Source organism: Silurus meridionalis, chromosome 29 (genome assembly GCF_014805685.1).
Source record: "Silurus meridionalis isolate SWU-2019-XX chromosome 29, ASM1480568v1, whole genome shotgun sequence".
In the NCBI taxonomy this organism is placed as follows: Eukaryota; Metazoa; Chordata; class Actinopteri; order Siluriformes; family Siluridae; genus Silurus; species Silurus meridionalis.
Genome location: NC_060912.1, coordinates 2,298,212 through 2,316,109, shown reverse-complemented (window position 1 = coordinate 2,316,109; position 17,898 = coordinate 2,298,212). Strand labels below are relative to the sequence as shown.

General features: G+C 38.8%; 1 protein-coding gene across 1 annotated transcript in view; it reads right to left on the bottom strand.

The window, feature by feature from the left end:
- Positions 1–1,105: 1,105 nt before the first annotated feature.
- The window catches only part of col16a1 (collagen, type XVI, alpha 1), a 98,294-nt gene continuing 81,501 nt past the window's right edge, over positions 1,106–17,898 (bottom strand). The window contains 28 exon segments of the mRNA XM_046843798.1: positions 1,106–3,359; positions 3,362–3,436; positions 3,674–3,751; positions 3,850–4,026; positions 5,002–5,065; positions 5,162–5,359; positions 5,819–5,863; positions 5,983–6,018; positions 6,100–6,189; positions 6,291–6,341; positions 6,444–6,497; positions 7,358–7,411; positions 7,547–7,591; positions 7,780–7,824; positions 8,358–8,411; positions 8,661–8,732; positions 9,583–9,645; positions 9,739–9,774; positions 9,871–9,924; positions 10,031–10,075; positions 10,773–10,826; positions 11,838–11,891; positions 12,015–12,068; positions 12,528–12,572; positions 13,085–13,129; positions 16,741–16,818; positions 16,921–16,959; positions 17,344–17,460. Of these exon segments, the coding sequence (XP_046699754.1) occupies positions 3,241–3,359; positions 3,362–3,436; positions 3,674–3,751; positions 3,850–4,026; positions 5,002–5,065; positions 5,162–5,359; positions 5,819–5,863; positions 5,983–6,018; positions 6,100–6,189; positions 6,291–6,341; positions 6,444–6,497; positions 7,358–7,411; positions 7,547–7,591; positions 7,780–7,824; positions 8,358–8,411; positions 8,661–8,732; positions 9,583–9,645; positions 9,739–9,774; positions 9,871–9,924; positions 10,031–10,075; positions 10,773–10,826; positions 11,838–11,891; positions 12,015–12,068; positions 12,528–12,572; positions 13,085–13,129; positions 16,741–16,818; positions 16,921–16,959; positions 17,344–17,460 (1,941 nt within the window). The 3' untranslated portion in view covers positions 1,106–3,240.

The window sequence follows — 17,898 nt, the reverse complement described above, 5'->3', positions numbered from 1 at the left end:
AACAACCGACTTTAATCGTATTAAAGTGCCTGGTGCTTCGGGGAGTGAATGTGTGTGTGTGTGTGGGGGTGATTGGGGGGGTATGGGGCTTGGGGGTTATGATGAGTCTTGGTGCATGCAGACAATCTAAATAAAAAAAAAAAAGCAAATGTGTGTGTATAATATATATAGTAAGTGGCTTTTGTGTCCTATTACTGATAATCAACGCACATGTCATGGACCAGTCCAGAGGCCATTAATCAAGATGGCAGACAACAGTTTTAGTGTGAGCATGGAACAGCCTGTGGTGCTGAAGTTTTTTCGCGAATGAAGGCATTGAACTTGTGGAGCTCCAAAGAAGACTCAAAGAGACGCTCAGCAGTAAAACATTCGAATGGTGTTTTGAAGATCCCGGTTGTGGTGGTGTGGTGGTTCCCTGGTGATGAACGAAGCTGGATGTTTAGGATGGTTCAGGTGTACTGAGAAAACTTTTTATGCCAAAGCTTTCCAGGATTGAGATGTATATATATATATATATATATATATATATATATATATATATATGAGATGTATATATATATCCACACCTGTGCACAAAGAGAGCTCCATGAATATAAGCTTTGCATGGGTTGGAGTGGAAGATCTTGAGTGGCCTGGTATTGAGCTTTGATCTCAACCCTATTTAAACACCTTATTGAATGAATTAGATGCTCACTCCAAAATCTTGTGGAACACCATTTTTTTAGAAGAATGCCGTTATTATAAGAGAAAACGAAGACTAAATGTAAAATTGGGTTGTCAAAAAGAAGCACATACCAATCTTAGGATCAAAGTTTTTCCATTGAGTGCACGTTTATATCTGGAATTCATTAGAAATTGATGTCAAATATAATAGATATTTATATATTATAAAGAATAATTCAACTATTAGTGAAAAAAAATTAATTTTTATGTGTCGGAAAGGGAAGCATCGTTTTCTCTTTTCCCTACCTTCTTAAGCGCTTCACCTTTCAAGCCGGAGAGGGAACTTCTCCAGAACTTTCTCCAAACCCCCCCCTGCACTGATCAATAAACATTACTGCTTGAATGGCGACTGTTGGCATTTCAATGAACAAATCCATAGCAATCTGCTTTAAAAAAAGAACTTTATTGCTTTTCCTAGTTTTCTTTAAAAAGAAAAAAAAGTTGCACACAAACACATGAACGACACAAATGGATCTATATGTAATGGTGGCAATTTTTTCCCATTAAATTGCTTCTTTTTTTTTATATTATAAAGCATATAACAAAAATAATAGGACAAACAGCCATTTACTGTCAATCAAAAGACGTACGGTCCTAATCATGTACTCCTGAATTTCTGTCAAATTCTCGTTTTTTTGACAGAATCGCGACGTCGCCGTTAGCACCGATGACGCAAAGGACGCGTTCATTAATGCACTGTGCGGGAATCTGTTTGGGAAGTTTGGAAGCGAACAACAAACAAAACGAACAAACAAAAAAAAGATTTGCTTTTTCGTTGAAGTTTGAAAGAAGCCGTAAAACTGTTCACACAAGCGGATTGTGTTTTGCATAAAGAGGAGGATGTGGTCGCTTAGTGGCTTCGAATCCCAGCCACACAAAGCTTACCACTTCTGGGCCCCTGAGCAAGGCCCTTAACCCCATAGCTGCTCAGCTGGATGGATGAGATAAATGTAAGTCGCTCTGGATAAGGGCGTCTCCCAAATGATGTAAATGTAGTGCATCTTTTAAGTCCCAGGTTTGAGAGAATCTGACAAACCATCCACAACACACACACACACACACACACACACATTCCAGAACCCTTGTATTTCTGTACTGACTCACACACGACATTTAGTTTTTTTTTAGTACTAAATCAAAAAACTAAACCGATTTTCTTTAGACATGTAACTACACACTTGATGACATCTGCCTATTCGATATACAGATTGAGAAACACACACACACACACACACACACACACACACACACACACACACACACACACACACACGTATTGCGAAGGTCTGACAGAAAGAATAAAGTGCTGATGGTGAAATTCTCTCATTGAAGCCTGGATGACACGTAAGTCATTAAGCAAACAAATCTTTATCCAGAAGAAAAAATTGACCTGGTTTTACCCCCAAAAAAGTGGTTGACTATGTCAAAAAAAAATTGATATATATATTTATTCAAGTTTGTAAAGAGTTCTAAAAAAGGCCGGAGGTCTGGAATGCCGATGTGCAAGGTCGTGGCGAGAGAGAGACATAAAACTCAAATAAATACGACCCTTTTTTTCTGCAATACGATCTTCAATTAATATAAATTCCACCAATTTACAAATAAACAAATTTTTTGCTAATTTTTGTGCAGTGCTATTAAAAAAAATAACACAATATCCGAGCTGTCAATCTGAGCGACCGGAATGCTGACGCCAATCTATTTAAAATGATCAATTAAAAAAACAAAAAACAGAAAAAAAAAAAAAAAATAAGCCATTACATATAAATATTAATATGTACAACACAAGGCCTCAAAGGAAACAGGAATAATTATATCTCAGGTTGTGCCTTTACATCAAGCTACATTATATAATCTTAGGAGAATGGAGGAACAAAAAAAAAAAAAACGATTCAAAACGATTCCTTTTTTTTAATTGTCGGAGGTGATGTAAAATTCAGCAGCTGCCATGAAAAACCCGACGGAAACCCGGCTTTACAAAAGGATTTTGCTATTGAAAAAAAAACTCGAGCTGGTTCCACATTGTGTGTTGGGTAAAATAGGTAATGGGTAGTGTTGCGACAAAACTGTTGGAAGCGAAAGCTCTCTGGAGAGAAGTAGAAAAGCTGTGAATTTTGTGTATTTTTTCCGGGCTGAACAGTGTGAAATCAGCTAAAAGGTTAAACCTACGGAGACAAACTCCATCATAACCAATGAACCGAGGGATCATGTGTTTAAAGAGGTAAAGTCCTGAAGTGAGAACTCTATTAGCTTAGTATTTTTTAGTCGTAAACTATCGGGTAAAGCGAAAGTTTGAAATCGGACACAGACACTTTTGCAAAGGGAAATCATTTTTGTGGGATTTAAAAACAGCTTAAAAACCAATCTGGTCCAGCCATGACTATATTAAACTCCATTAGAACTTTAGCTCAACTGGTTCCCCATAAACCATTTTCGATTTGGTTTTGTTGATCTTTGGCTCTTGTCTATTTGGTTATTTTTGTACCCTCCCCTTTTCCCTCCTCACTCACTTAAACTCTAGTACATGGGCCCTTTAAATTGCGGCCCCTTGGGGCTGTAATCAACAGGTCCACTCATGCAGTCGGATGGATGGCAACGCCCATCTTTGCCCTTTGCTCCACTGGGTCCTTGTGGTCCGGAATACCAGGGATGCCCTGTTGACCTACAGGGCCTGGTGCGCCAATTTTCCCATAACCAGGAGGTCCAGGAACACCTAAATCGAGAAAAACAAAGCGGGATTGAATCAAAGAGAAGCCCACAATTAAATAATTTGGCGGAAATTTGCTGAAATCAGCAGTTTCTTTGTAACATGACAAGCGTCAATAATTTTGTCTTATTAACAAAGTTCTGAACAGCTGTTACAAACTTATTGTTGAATAAGCAAAATTTTCATTATAAAAATTGGTCCTGACGTTTGCATACTGAAAATAAAAGATGATCAGGTTCTTACCTGGAGCACCAGGAGGTCCGACGTCTCCCATCTCTCCAACGCCTTTATCTCCTTTCTCTCCCTTGGTGCCCGGAGGACCTGCAGTTGCAACCAGAATGTCAATCAGGATTCAAACACATATGACAACTTCGAGAGAAGTCTGCTCAACCTGTAAAAAAAAAAAGTGTTGAATTTACCTTGAGGGCCTACAGGTCCTTGTCTCCCCTCTCGTCCAATCTGTCCCGGACGGCCTGGTAGCCCTGGGTTTCCAGCTCTTCCTGGAGTGCCGTCTTTGCCTGGGGGTCCAGGTCTGCCTGGAGGTGCTACCATTTCCACTGGCATCTGCATGCGTGACATGTAATAGGCCATTCGCTCTGGGGAGAACAGTGCAGATGAGTAAGCATTCGTCAACGACAAAATGACCTTAATGCACAAACGAAAGAAAATGCAAAACGCTGCAAGCCAAAGCGATGACATTGCCAGACTTACTACAGATCCCCCCCCCCATAACATTTTAACAGTCATTTCAAGGGGATCAGTATTACTGCCAATTTTTCGACAACAATTAAATTTGTATTTGTTAGAAATCTCTCATTTGACTGACAGTTTTGTTTCGAAGCGTTTCTCAGATCAGAAATGAAGTTCTCCAAAAAATCTCCAGCATCTACAAAGCTGCTGTCTGCTGTTTCCTACATCATCAATTGTTTATCATTTTAAACAAAATATATACTGGTTCTCACCTACTGGTTCAGTCTTAACTCCCAAAAATATCTAGGCAAGATGGTTAAACCAGTTGTCACAATCTAATTGTTTTAAATAGAGGTTGACCGATAGATACGTTGGATCGTATATGCAGATATCCGATTAATCAACCAGATTTCGAAATGGATACTGGATAAAAAAACAAACCTACCACCACATGGAAAACAGTACTCAGTCACGAGTTTGATAAAAATGAAATAAAAATGAATATGTTAATTATATGAATAAATATTGTGGAAAATAAAAGACATGCCTTCAAACCGAAACAAAAAGTAACACTTTAAATAAATAAAAAGAGTTTCATCCAAAAAAAAAAAAAGACACTTCAAACTAACAGCATGTGGCGTCAGTGATCTGCCTCTAGAGGCTGCTTTTGTACTGTATAACGCAACCCGGAAAAACTATCGGTATGGATTTTTGCCAGTAGCTGCAATCAATCAACTATCGGTGCTGATTAATCTGCAAAACTGATGAACTCTTCATTTGAGAAATGCACTTACTGGTTTGCAAATATTAACAATAAATCGAGAATTGCTCTGAAGCAACTGAGAAAACTGTAATTCTAACTAACCAGAAATTGGACTCACCATCAAAGACCTTGATAACCTGCTGCCTGATGAAAGACCTGATCTCATCATAGTTGACGACAGCCTGAAAAGAGGAAAAACAAAGCTAGTTGAAAAAAGCATGTCCTAAATTAAATCCTTATACATTTCACCTTTCACTAAGTAAGGCAAGATGTCTTACATCAGTTCCAGGTAATCCTGGTGTTCCAGGAGGTCCGGACTGCCCAGGTGTTCCAGGGCTACCCTTGTCTCCACGCGGACCTGCGGGTCCCATTAGTCCCATTCCAGAGTCTTTTGAGCTATATCCTCCTCCTCCAGGGGGCCCAGGACGTCCACGTTCTCCTGGAGGACCCCTCTGACCTGCGGATCCAGCCTCACCCTACAGGATGAAACAGATGACACACTCAGTATGCTACAATATGTTGGTCAATATAAAATAATAATTTTTACCATTTCCTGTGAGATCCTGTCGTTGGTTTGTTGCCTGATTTTGTTCACCTGTTTTGTGTTAGTTCTTGATTGGTCTTCTTTTTTATGTCGTTTTTCTGTGGCACAGCACAGCAGTAGTAATCCAAGCCATGATTTCTGCGGTTCCTAGTTTTGTGTTCTTGCCAATTTTTTTTTACATTTCGGAGTGATTTGCAGCTCTACCTCTGCAATGTTAATCTACATTCTATGTGACTTTTAGGCCATGCCTCCATAGCGTTGTAATACGTCATTTACGTCACTTTTTTAATCAATGCATCACATGATGATTTTATGCCGCTGCACTGATGCGAATTGGTGAATCTCACCATCCCTACTGTGTATCCCTACATACACAAACATATATACACACCTTCTGTCCTTGTTGACCAGGTTCTCCTGGAAGACCTGCTGCTCCCTTTCAGATTCAGACAGCAAACGAGAGAAAATCATTAGTCAGTTTGTACCTTTAGGATGCGTTGTAGACAAAAGCAGCTACTTCACAGAGAGTAGAAACAGATTAAAAGTATGACTTACATCTTTCCCCGCTGAACCATCACTGCCTGGTTCGCCCTAAAGTACAAAATAAATCGTCACGTTAATAAAACACGGTAAGAATAAGGAGTTATTTCCTAAATAACTTCAAGTACAAACCATTTGTCCTGGATGTCCAGGGGCCCCTGGAGACCCAGGCATGCCTGGTAACCCTCTCTCTCCAGCCTCTCCCTTATCACCTTTAATACCCTGCATGTCAACACAAGGAGAGTCAGTAGGATCTTTGTAGAACCGAGTATTAAATCGTTATCATGCGGGCCTATTATTAGCACGTTGGCCTGATCGCTCACCGTGCCAGGAGCTCCAGCTGGTCCTGGTGGACCTGGGGGGCCTGCGGAACCCTGCAGAGAGAATTAAACACACACTTAATAGCACATATGTTGACATTCATGCTTTTTTTGGCATCAAAAATAAAGCGAAGGAAGGCATTGTTTAAAAATTACCAGATGTCCTGGAGCACCAGGTGGTCCTTGTGGCCCTGGTGGACCAGGGTCACCCTGTGTGAATGGACCAAAGGTAAAATGAATACAAATCAGGCATATAAATCATTTAAAAAATGAAATAAAATCCTGAAACTGTTTATCAGAATTCGAAATTTAAAACCTAAATACAAGCTCACCATTGTGATTACAACCCTGGACATTTCTTCTTCGGTCCTTATTTTTTATCCCAAGATAAAAATCAAACGATTGATCAGCCGGACGATTTATCAGGACCGAATTTTGCAGTTTTTTATTAATCGGCATCGGCCGATTGTGCTGCAAATTAGCCCGATTATTAGACCGTGTGTAAACAATCTGCGCTTGTGTAAGAGAATAGAACTCTCCCATACCAGCAGGTGGCAGTAGTCTGTATTTGGCATCCAAACAGGGAAACGGGAAAAGAAAGCTAGAACTGTGAATCTATTTAACAAGCAGCGTTTACGCATCATAACGTAAACGCGTAACCGTGTAGCTTTTTTCCGTAAAGTTGCAAAAATCTAAGCAAGAATGACAACAAGTGTGTATACAACATACATACACACATGCAGATAGATAGATAGATAGATAGATAGATAGATAGATAGATAGATAGATAGATAGATAGATAGATAGATTCCAGATTTTATTTATCGAAAAGAAACTGGTCCAGGTTTGAGAGGCTTCTCATCTCGAAGTTTCTGAGAAAATTAGCGTCTCGATACCGTTGGCTTGTCAGACTGAAGTGCTGCTTCACTCGCATGGCCGATCCACGCCCATGAATAAATTCTGCCTTTTAACGACCATGCGTGCTTAAATTGCCCGTCATCGAGCGCTCAATTAAAACTATTATTTTAAACCTCGTAGTTAAGCTTGACAGACAGATAAATCTGAAAAACCTCAAGTCCTGGTCTTCCAATTGTTCCGGATGGGCCTTGAGGTCCAATGTCTCCCTGTAAAATACACATTTACAGAATAAATGACATAAAGTGGGATTTTGATACTGCTATATGTTGGATATTTAGCCAGTTTAGTTTGTGTGTAAAAAAAAAAAAAAGATGACAAAATGAATAAACTCTTTTTCTCACCTTTAGTCCTGGAAGGCCGGTATGTCCTTTTATGCCCTTGAAACCCTGCCATGAGGAAACGCACCAAATCATCAGCATGTAACATGGAGACACACACAGTGAGAACAAACCATCTGTCAAGTTCAAATCTAGTTTTTGAGAGAGTTTATGTCCAGCTGTGATGTTCTGATCATCTGATGCTGACATTAAAAGATTAAATGTACATGAACGAAGAGGAAGAACTTCACACGTACCGGGATTCCCCTGGGGCCGATAGGGCCAGGTATACCCGACTCACCCTGGATAGATAGATAGATAGATAGATAGATAGATAGATAGATAGATAGATAGATAGATAGATAGATAGATAGATAGATAGATAGATAGATAGATAGATAGTGTAATGGGCATACAGACAGACAAGCAGACAGACAGACAGACAGACAGACAGACAGATAGATAGATAGTGTAATGGGCATACAGACAGACAAGCAGATATACAGACAGACAGACAAACAGTGTAACGGACAGACAGACAGGCAGGCAGACAGACAGTAAGACAGACAGACAGACAGACAGATAGATAGTGTAATGGGCATACAGACAGACAAGCAGATAGACAGACAGACAGACAGACAGACAGACAAACAGACAGACAGTGTAACGGACAGACAGACAGGCAGACAGACAGACAGATAGATAGATAGATAGATAGATAGATAGATAGATAGATAGATAGATAGATAGATAGATAGATAGATAGATAGATATGTAAATATACAATTCCATTTATAAAAAGAAAAGACAAAAATAAAAATTCTGCAATTCTGACCCTAATCCCTGGTTTGCCATCTTTCCCATCAAGTCCATCCATCCCAGGTGCACCCTAGAAAAATGGAAAGCCAAACACACACACACACACACACACACACACACACACACACACACACACAAACAAGTGCAAACAAATGACAAATTCATATTTAGTTTACAGATTCCTCCCAGGCAGGGAAATAACGGACTGTACATCTTCACTAAATGCTTCCCTGAGGAGCACCGGATATTCTCTGGAGAACACATTGCCATGTCAGCTTTCCATAGTTAGAGTTTTAAAACATTACCCTGGCACCCTTACCTGCAATCCTGGAGCTCCAGGAGGTCCCGGAGGCCCCGTCGAGCCCTGTGCACCCTGAAGTCCTGGACTCCCCTGGAAAAACCCGAAATAACAAGTTATTTACACACGGAAAAGAAACAGCGAAGACAGCGAGATATGTGAGGACACTACTTTCTATAAATCTGATCTGTAACAGTCTGTGAGTCTATACACCTGGTTGCTTTTGGTCTATTGTTTACTGTGTATGTGGAAAAAATGCAAAACCTAAAATTGCTTTTCGTTTTTCATTTACGTTGTTTAATATTAAAACAATTTCAAATAAAATCCCTGTTTGGTTTAAAAAAAATTAAATATATAAATAGAAAAGAAAAGAAATCAAATTAACTTTATTGTTATATTGATTTAATAGGTGCAAATTAAGTTGATTAAATACAATGAAATAAATTATATAAATTTTTTTTATAGTTTGTTAGACCCATTTTGGGTAGTACAGATGTGTATACTGTATGTGTGTGTGTGTGTGTGTGTGTGTGTGTGTGTGTGTGTGTGTTTTTGCATTTAATTTTTAATTTTCTAAAGAGATGTTCTACTAATAACTGTTTTATTTATTTCACCATACTTAAGAAATGTCTGCATTTTAAAAACCCCAATTAGATATGAATTTATTTGTTCAATGTCTTCACATATATTCACAAATAAATTCATTCCTTCCATCTTTCATTCATTCATTCATTCATTCATTCATTCATTCCTTCATTCCTTGAAATGCTGAATTGTCAGGAATTTCTCCTTTTTTTAGAGACGCTGCAGAAAAACCCGAATCTGATGTAAAAACGTTATCGATGTCAGAAAATGGCAGCGATTTTGCTCAGTCGCAGAACAAAATCGTGTTTTAATACGTTCGTGACGGAACACGGATTTTAATATAAAAGTTGCGACTTGCCTGATCTGCTTTAGGTCCTGGAGGTCCGACGGGGCCGATTTTTCCTGGGCTTCCGGGAGGTCCCTAAACAAAAAAATTCCCTGTTAGACTTGGGGGGAAAAAACATAAATAGGCAATCCATGAAAAATAAAACACATTTGAGCAATGCATGTTTACTTGCTGTCCTGGAAATCCGGGTGGTCCTGGGAAACCCTATAAAACCGATACAAAACAATTGAAAACAACGATCCTGGGATTGTTTTTGAAGTGCTGATAATTGTGACTGAGAAATAGTTTTAGCAAACTTACCTGATCTCCCTTTGGTCCTATGGGTCCTGACATTCCTATTTCTCCTTTGGCACCCTGAAGCACACAAGCGTCTTTAAATGGAGCTTAAATAATTGCAGTATATATGAGCACATAAACCTGTACTGATGTGATACACCGTTTTCGGATAATGTTTTCTTACAGCTAAGCCTTGCGTTCCCTGATGACCCGGGAATCCTGGTGGTCCCTGAAAAGCAGAAAGACAAATGACCAGCGTATTCTCCAGTGAAGAATTCCACAGCAGCTCTGATACTGTCCATGTCCCTACACTATATGGACACGTTTTGTGATTCCGTATAGTTTCCTGGTATAATGATCTACACTATTCTGCAAAGACATTCCTGTAGATATTGGAGATATATAGTGATTCGATTAGCCACTTAGTAAAGTCAGGTAGGTGAGGTGAAGAGGCCAGGGGGGGTTCAAGAGAACATTCCAGAACATTATAACAGGTTAATGCAAACCATTTCAACATGGATCAACATAAAAAAACAGGTGTCTCAATACTTTTTAAATGAATATGAACTTCTACGTCATACATTCTAAGGTATTTTTTGATCAATGGAAGGAGTCTTCAGTTTCAGTGCTTCATAAATGCCAGAAAGTGTCTTCAGGCACCAAAAAAAAAGTATTTTTATGATTTTTATTCATTTTAATTAAAACTTCTGAACTCCTAAGTAATATAGTTATATTGTAGTCGAAATGTAACAACAAATAGATAAAAAATATGAATGCTGTGGGTGGATTAAGAGGAATAAACCTGCTCAGGAAGTGCCTTAATTAGTAATAAATAGATTTTCTGGTGATACCGCTATTAATCCAGCTACCAGTGGCTATTAAATGTTGTGGGATAACAAGTGATAAAGAAAAAAAAACGTTCTCACCGATTCTCCTTTCTGCCCCATGGTGCCTGGGTTGCCTCGTTCTCCTTTGAGTCCCTAAAGCAGTGTATGTATATAAGACCATGTTATTCAGCTTATCGAGCAGTTTGATTTAATGACAACTCCCTATAGTGATAAGTATTAAAGCCCGTTTCTATGGAAGCCATTTCCGCACTGCTAAAAAAAAAAAAAAAAAAAAGGTCATTGCGATTATTAAGGTTATTATGAGAACTGCGAGAAAAAAAATCTGATTCCCGAGGAAAAATTGCGAGATATGACACTTTCTGGAAAAGCACCATGCAGTAGGAAACCACGAGATTACGGGAGGTACCGTTTTATTGTAAACAGAAATTTGTATGCGATTTTCCTGATGATAAGGTGTGGTCAATTTACCTGTTTAGCATGATAATTCTTTACAATTTGCGTATGTTATAATAGACATGGCAACCTATTATGTGCTTTGCCAGAAAGTGTCGCAAACGAGTTACAAACGCGCTCGTATTCCACAATTCTGCCTTTTTTTCGCGATTCAGAATTATTTCTTTATATCGCACAATTCTGAGAAACAAATTTCAGAATTTCACTTTTATATCACACAATTGTGAAAATAACCTTTTTTTTTTCAGTGGTGGAAACGGGCTTCCATACTCTTCCTCCACATAAAAAACAAAAAAAAACTAAAGTTTGCCTGATTTTCTGGCAATTCCGACGTTATTTCTCACAAATCCGACGTTATTTCTCGAAAATCCGACTTTATTTATGCTAATTCCGACATCATTTCGATAAATTGCTCCTGTCTGCTATGTACTTGCGTTGCATAGCAACACTGAAGCTGGGGCAGAAGTGATACTGTCGCTCAAGCTTCCTCTTGGTTGTTAAAAATGAACTCTGAATCGGCAGAAAAAAAAGTCGGAATTGCGAAAAATGAAGTCGGAATTAGGCAAACTGGTATTTTTTTTTTTTTACGTGGCAGAAATGGGCTTTTTAATAAACAGAAAAATATGGACATCTGCAAATTATGGCATCTAGTAACATTTAGAGTCAGTTCTAAAGTAGATCTACACTTACTGAAAGACCGGGTGGTCCCATGCCGCCTGGGTATCCAGGATTTCCAGGTGGACCCTTAAAAAAAAAAAAAAAAAAATCATAATTAATTAAGAATATATATGTATCTAGAAAACAACCAAATTATGCAAAAAAACAAAAAATAAAAATAAAAAAAAAATTTAAAGAAATTAGACCTACCTGTTCTCCTTTCAGTCCAGGATGTCCCGGTTGTCCTCTCTCACCTTGCTGACCCTATAATTAATGAAAAATCATACGCAATCAAATATTAAGCAGAAATATGACAACATGAGGCTCGTAAGTGCTTATAATCAGCTCCGAATCAGCTCCGAACAGCAGCTGCGATTCTTCTGACATTTTACGGTTCGTCTAAAAGCAGTTGATGAGATCGTAGAAATCATAGTACTTTGCATTTGGAGACTTTTTACTCAAGTCAAAGTTTAAAGGAGTTTTTTTCTGAAGTAATATTTTATTGATAGTGTATCTCAACTTTAACCCAAGTACATGGTTTGTGTATTTCGTCCATCACTGGTCTTAAAACCCAAATCTCGGCTAAGATAAGGAGTTCGCTAGCTACCCCATTAGCGTCGTTTTTTTTCTCTTTTCCGGATGTTGAATACGGACACTGCAGGAAGTGAAAACTGAACAGTAATGAAAGCAAACAGCATTTTGGAGAGAGTAAAGAACACTTACAGGGAGTCCCGGGGGGCCTTGAGGACCAGGGAAACCAATATTACCCTATAAAAGGAGACAAAATTAGAAAGAAGAGTATAAAAAAACACACTGAATTAAAATAATGATAATAATAATTGAACGTGAAAACTGAGACCGGAATATCTCACACATTATGCCTTACTCAAGTGTCCATTCTTGTGTTCTTGGTACGTTGCAGTTTTAAATTGAAACACAAGAGGGCTCTGTAGCCTCACTGCAAAAACCCAATGGCTGTTTCTTTCGATTTTTTTTTTTTTATATATACTTCCCAATAGAAAAGAGGGAAAGTGAAACAAACTGGCCTGCGTAAACAAGCGGAGTGCGCTGGGACTAAATGTTAATGCCTAAATCGAGGCATGAAGAGCACTCCAGCGTCCGCTCCACTTCTAAAACGAGAATGTTTTCGCTCGGTTACGACACGCGTCCCCGCCATCTTGTCTTCGACGAGCGTGGAGAAGACGGAGGAATAGTCAATATTTTGAAAGCGAGAGAAAGACGAAGGTATAACAAGAAAAGAAACGAAATCACAGACTTACCGGGGATCCAGGAAGACCAGCGGGACCTCTTTCACCCCTGTCCCCCTGGAAGACAAGAAATTATCAAAAATATAAACAATACGTATACGATACAATCACTAGAGAAATCCAATACACCTGCCGCTAATGTTCACATGTAGCGGGATTAGGATTCAGAGCTGCCGAGAAAACAGTGGTCATGAATCGTAGAATAAGATTAGCTAAAAAGATTATACAAAAAGACTGGCTATGTCAGAGCGTAGGCTCAATCTTCCACTCCTCTTAACCTTCTGACTAGAAATCCTGTGGCTAAGCGAACCTAACACGGTTGAGTGGCCTCCCTCAATATAACGCTCACCATCCCTTTGTTGAGCTTGCTCTTAGCATGATGTTAGCCGAATCACTGCATTACCCCCACACCTTCGCGGTGTAAAAAAAGGGTAAACCTCTGGCTTTAAACCCTTATCTTAGCTAACAGCATTTGTTTGGCAGAATGCTAACAGCTCTGGGGCTGTTGTCGCTAAACACACTAAAGAAATAAAAAGCAAATTATCTGTACCATATTATATTGCAAAGAATAAAATTTTTTTTTTCAAAGCATTGTCCTGCATTGAATTGAAATCCGATCCCACTGCATAGTAACACGGGGTGAAATGCATTGAATCTTATTGGTAGCTGCTTCATATGTATCGTTAAGGCTTCAGTTTCTGAGTTAGCAATCTCTAGGGTTTCACAGCGCTCCAGACTCTACTAAACGCCCTATAGGAGGTTTTAGACTTAATTTTTTTACAATGCTGTGCCCAAGCTCTGTGGTTCATCCCATGTTGGATTACAAGCATCATGTCATTATGGAGCTTTCTTGAGGTCTTCTGACATTGTCTTGCATTAGCCATCTTTTTACTGGAACAATCACTCTGTGAAGCTGATATAAACTTCGGTCTTGTCAGCAAGAGACCGAAGCCAGGACACAGAGCTGCGCTCTGTCAATCTATTTTATGGTCATGCCAATTGTGGATGGCACACCCTCCATTGCCAGACACATGCAATTCAACCCATATGTGCTATAGTTGGTCTTTGAGCCTGTGGAATAACACAGGTCTCAAAAACAAGAAACCAGCACAGCCAAATGCACTGCCCCTCAGAATACCCTGAAGTTTAACACACTCCTCCAATAAGACAATCAACAGATGGTTCAGGACAAGGGTCCTGCTTATATTTTCTAGTTCAATAAAAGGACAATGGTTTTCACCACATTTGAGGGAACTCAGTTAAACACTGGACTAAGTGAATTGTTCCTACAATTGACTGTTCTATATTATTTCTGCCTTGCAACTGCACACCTGGTTCAGATCAGTTATCCTCCATAGTAGAGCCCATAATTTGCTTTCTGAGGTTTGCCCTCCAAATCCTACCCATCTGTAGGACATCGGTTAAGCAGGTCTGTCCGGAATCACATTATGCTGCTCTGTCTCCTACAAAAAAGCTGGTTGTACTGAAGCAGGCCATACAGTTTATCTGCAGAAATGCAGATTCATTGAGAAGACCTACCCGCCCTGTCCCTTCAAAGTGAGGACAGACATTATCATACTTGCCAGTACAATTCGGGCAGGCCACTATGTGCAATCCAACTCCTGCAGAATGGCATCTGCACCCAGAAGCGATGTCCCAGAAATGGGAAGTTTGGCAAGGCATATGTGGACCTCTTCCCAGATGCCAAATCGATTCACTATTGACTGTGTTTATCTCTGGCGCAGCTGAACAATCTGCCAGGTCAGGAGTCTCAACTGGCCTCTGTGAATCCTATATCCATTTTCTGCCGCTTCCACTCATTGAGCAAAGTTGTAGTCTGCTGAGTTGTCCTGGATGTGATCAAAACATGACCCGCAATACTTTGTTTTGTTTAACTAGTGGATAAGATGCCATGAGTACATCTGCTGTCTAAAATAGACCAAATGAATAGGCACCTTCGACCAAATTAACTGCCCCTTTTGGGAGTAAAGAGCAGGTAGATGATTGTGACCCTGAGTTCAAAGGGATATTTGCTGTTCTATCTGCAGGAACTGCTATAAAATGAATTGTCCAAAACTACATAAGAATTGTGGCCTTTTCAGCAAATAACAACACTATTAATGGTGTTTCGGTGTCACCATTGATGGTGGCGTCTCAAATAGTTCAACTACATACGTGAACAACTACTACTAATAGAGGGGTTCAACTACATACGTGAACGTGTTAACCAGTCAACATCAATGGCTAGAGGAGGAGCAAAAGTTCTTGCAAATCCTCCCTCATCATTTAAATCACATGTATGTTATTTGCTGTAAATTTTCTTGTAATAAATGGAAAGCAAATTATATTTGTCTCCTCCCCCTTTTTTGCTGATCCGAAAAATTATCCGAACCGTAAGATTTGTGATCAGTTGCACCACTAGAAATAGTTGTCAGAAAGGAGCAAGTCCTCATACAGGAATTTGAGACAATTCTATGTAAAATAATTTCACTTTGTTATTATTGGGCATATGCACAAGAAGGTATCCAGATGACTGTCTTTGCTTTTGCAAGCGATCCCTTTAAGATTTAAACTCTAATGCATTTTCTTGTTGTTGGGCTGAAAGAGACCAAATTGGAAATAAAAATAGAACATGGCCACATGTTTCGCTTTAATAGATGATGGGTTCAATTGAGTTGTTACTGAAACCATGCAGTGAAAACGTGCCAGAGGTAAAAAAAAAAAAAGGGAACTATTAAATTGTACATTATTGTAATTGAGTAGCTTTTTTTGTGTACTTCTTCTTTATAAAGTAGTTTTTAAAATCCATAATTTTTACTTTTACTAAGTAAGTTTTGTTTGAAGTATTGTACATAACTACATATAATAAAGATATCTGTTGATTAGTAAAAAAAAATTCAAAAACAAATAAAAGTTTGCAGATGCCGGAGATGGAGACCCAGCTTGAAGCGAAACGCAGACGAATCGAATGTTGTTCTGAGCATGTGCTCTCTGTCTGATTTCTAAATCTGCACTCGCAGTTTTTTCATTATAATAAACTATTTTATTTTTACTGCATATTTTACATTAATTTAAAACCAACTAGTTTGACATTTTTATCCCCTTGTCCTTTCCTACTGTTAATTAAAGTAACAGTAAAAGTACATTTTAAATGAGCTACTTTTTACTTTTACCTCAGTACATTTTAAAACCCGTAACTTTACTTGTACTTAAGTAAAATTTCATTGAAGCAAAAGTTAATTTTTTAAAAAATATTTTATTTCCAGCTATTTCTTTTGACTCGCAGTTGAAAATTCTCAGTGCCTTTTGTTTTTTTATTACACGGTAGTTGAAGAAATAAAACCAACCACTAGGTTATGATGTGTTAGCTAGGAGATAAAAACCATCCGACCCACCCGATCCGACAACTGTAAATAGCCATTGTAGAAAAAAAATAATAATTGGTGGTAGCAAATGTGGTTTCTAAAAATGGCAGATGTTCTTGTGTGGAAACGAATTAGACTTATAACATTTAAAACAAAGGCAAAATCTCCATGAAATCAGACTCCACCTATGATATATTATTAATAGATATTAGTAGATATACTACTAATAAAAATAAATTATATTAATTAAATAAATGTAGTCAATCATCTGTAAAATATATTAATGATTAAAAGTTCTCTCACCGGATCTCCTTTAATCCCGGGCTGCCCAGGGATCCCCGGTGATCCTGGAACACCTGGGCAAGGGCTGTTATTGATGTTCTAGAACAGAATACACAAACACAAGGTGGCATAAAGATGTACGGAAGCAAGCCTGATGAAAGATGATTCTTTTACTGTTTTAAGTGTTTGGGGTACACTTACAGGTCTCTGTGGTTCTTCTTCCTGATGCCTCTCAAGACACTGAATGAAAAAAATTGAATCAGGTAATACATTCCAAGCTCATTTGCATGGCATCCATAAATAAAACGAACCGGCACAACAGTACATCAAGGCCTGTGTGACTAGAAGCTAATATGAATGTTTACTTTGCAGTCAGTTGCCAATAAAATATTTTCATATTTTGATCTGTGGCTGTGATTACGCAGGATATTGCACCTTGGACGAATATAATGCCAGAACAAAATGTATCCCGTATAGTCTTTTAAGGACAAAAATTTTTGTATGTTTTATAAATCGACAAATACAGACTTCATGGGGTTTATAAGTCCATGAATGCAATAAAGCTGGGAAATGTTACGGAGCAGTGGCGAGAACAAAAGTGCAGTAAAAAAGCGACACGCTCACCTTCTCGCATCCGTCCGAAGAAATAACACCGGGTTTGCCGTGGTCTCTCTTGTCAGGTTTAGTGTCGGGAACACCGGGCACGCCTGGCAGGCCTTTGGAACAGTCGCTGCAGTCCGTCTAGGGCACAGCACACACATGACAGACACACGACTACAGATAGGTACTTTGCTCTTTTGAAACTTACAGCATAAAGAGGTATTTTGTGAAGAAAAAAAAAAAGGGTATAGTGTGGTGCCGTTGCCCAGCCCATGGGAGTATTTTATTCATTACACAGTTCAGCAAGCGTGAACAGAAAAACCAAATAAAACGCACCCATATATTAGCTTTGAGACCCAAAGAATCTCTAGTACCGCCGAGCGTGACGAATAGATCGAGCCGAAGTTTAAGATGTGCAAACATTATTGGCGTTAATGCACGAGTGACCGGTGACCCCGTGACATCCGATGAATAATTACTTTTGGTCACTGAAGTTTCCGCCTCTTGAGAGCAAAATGCAATTAAGCTACCAAAATGCTGAGCAAAAAAAAGCAACCCGTTTTTTTATGCATTTATTAG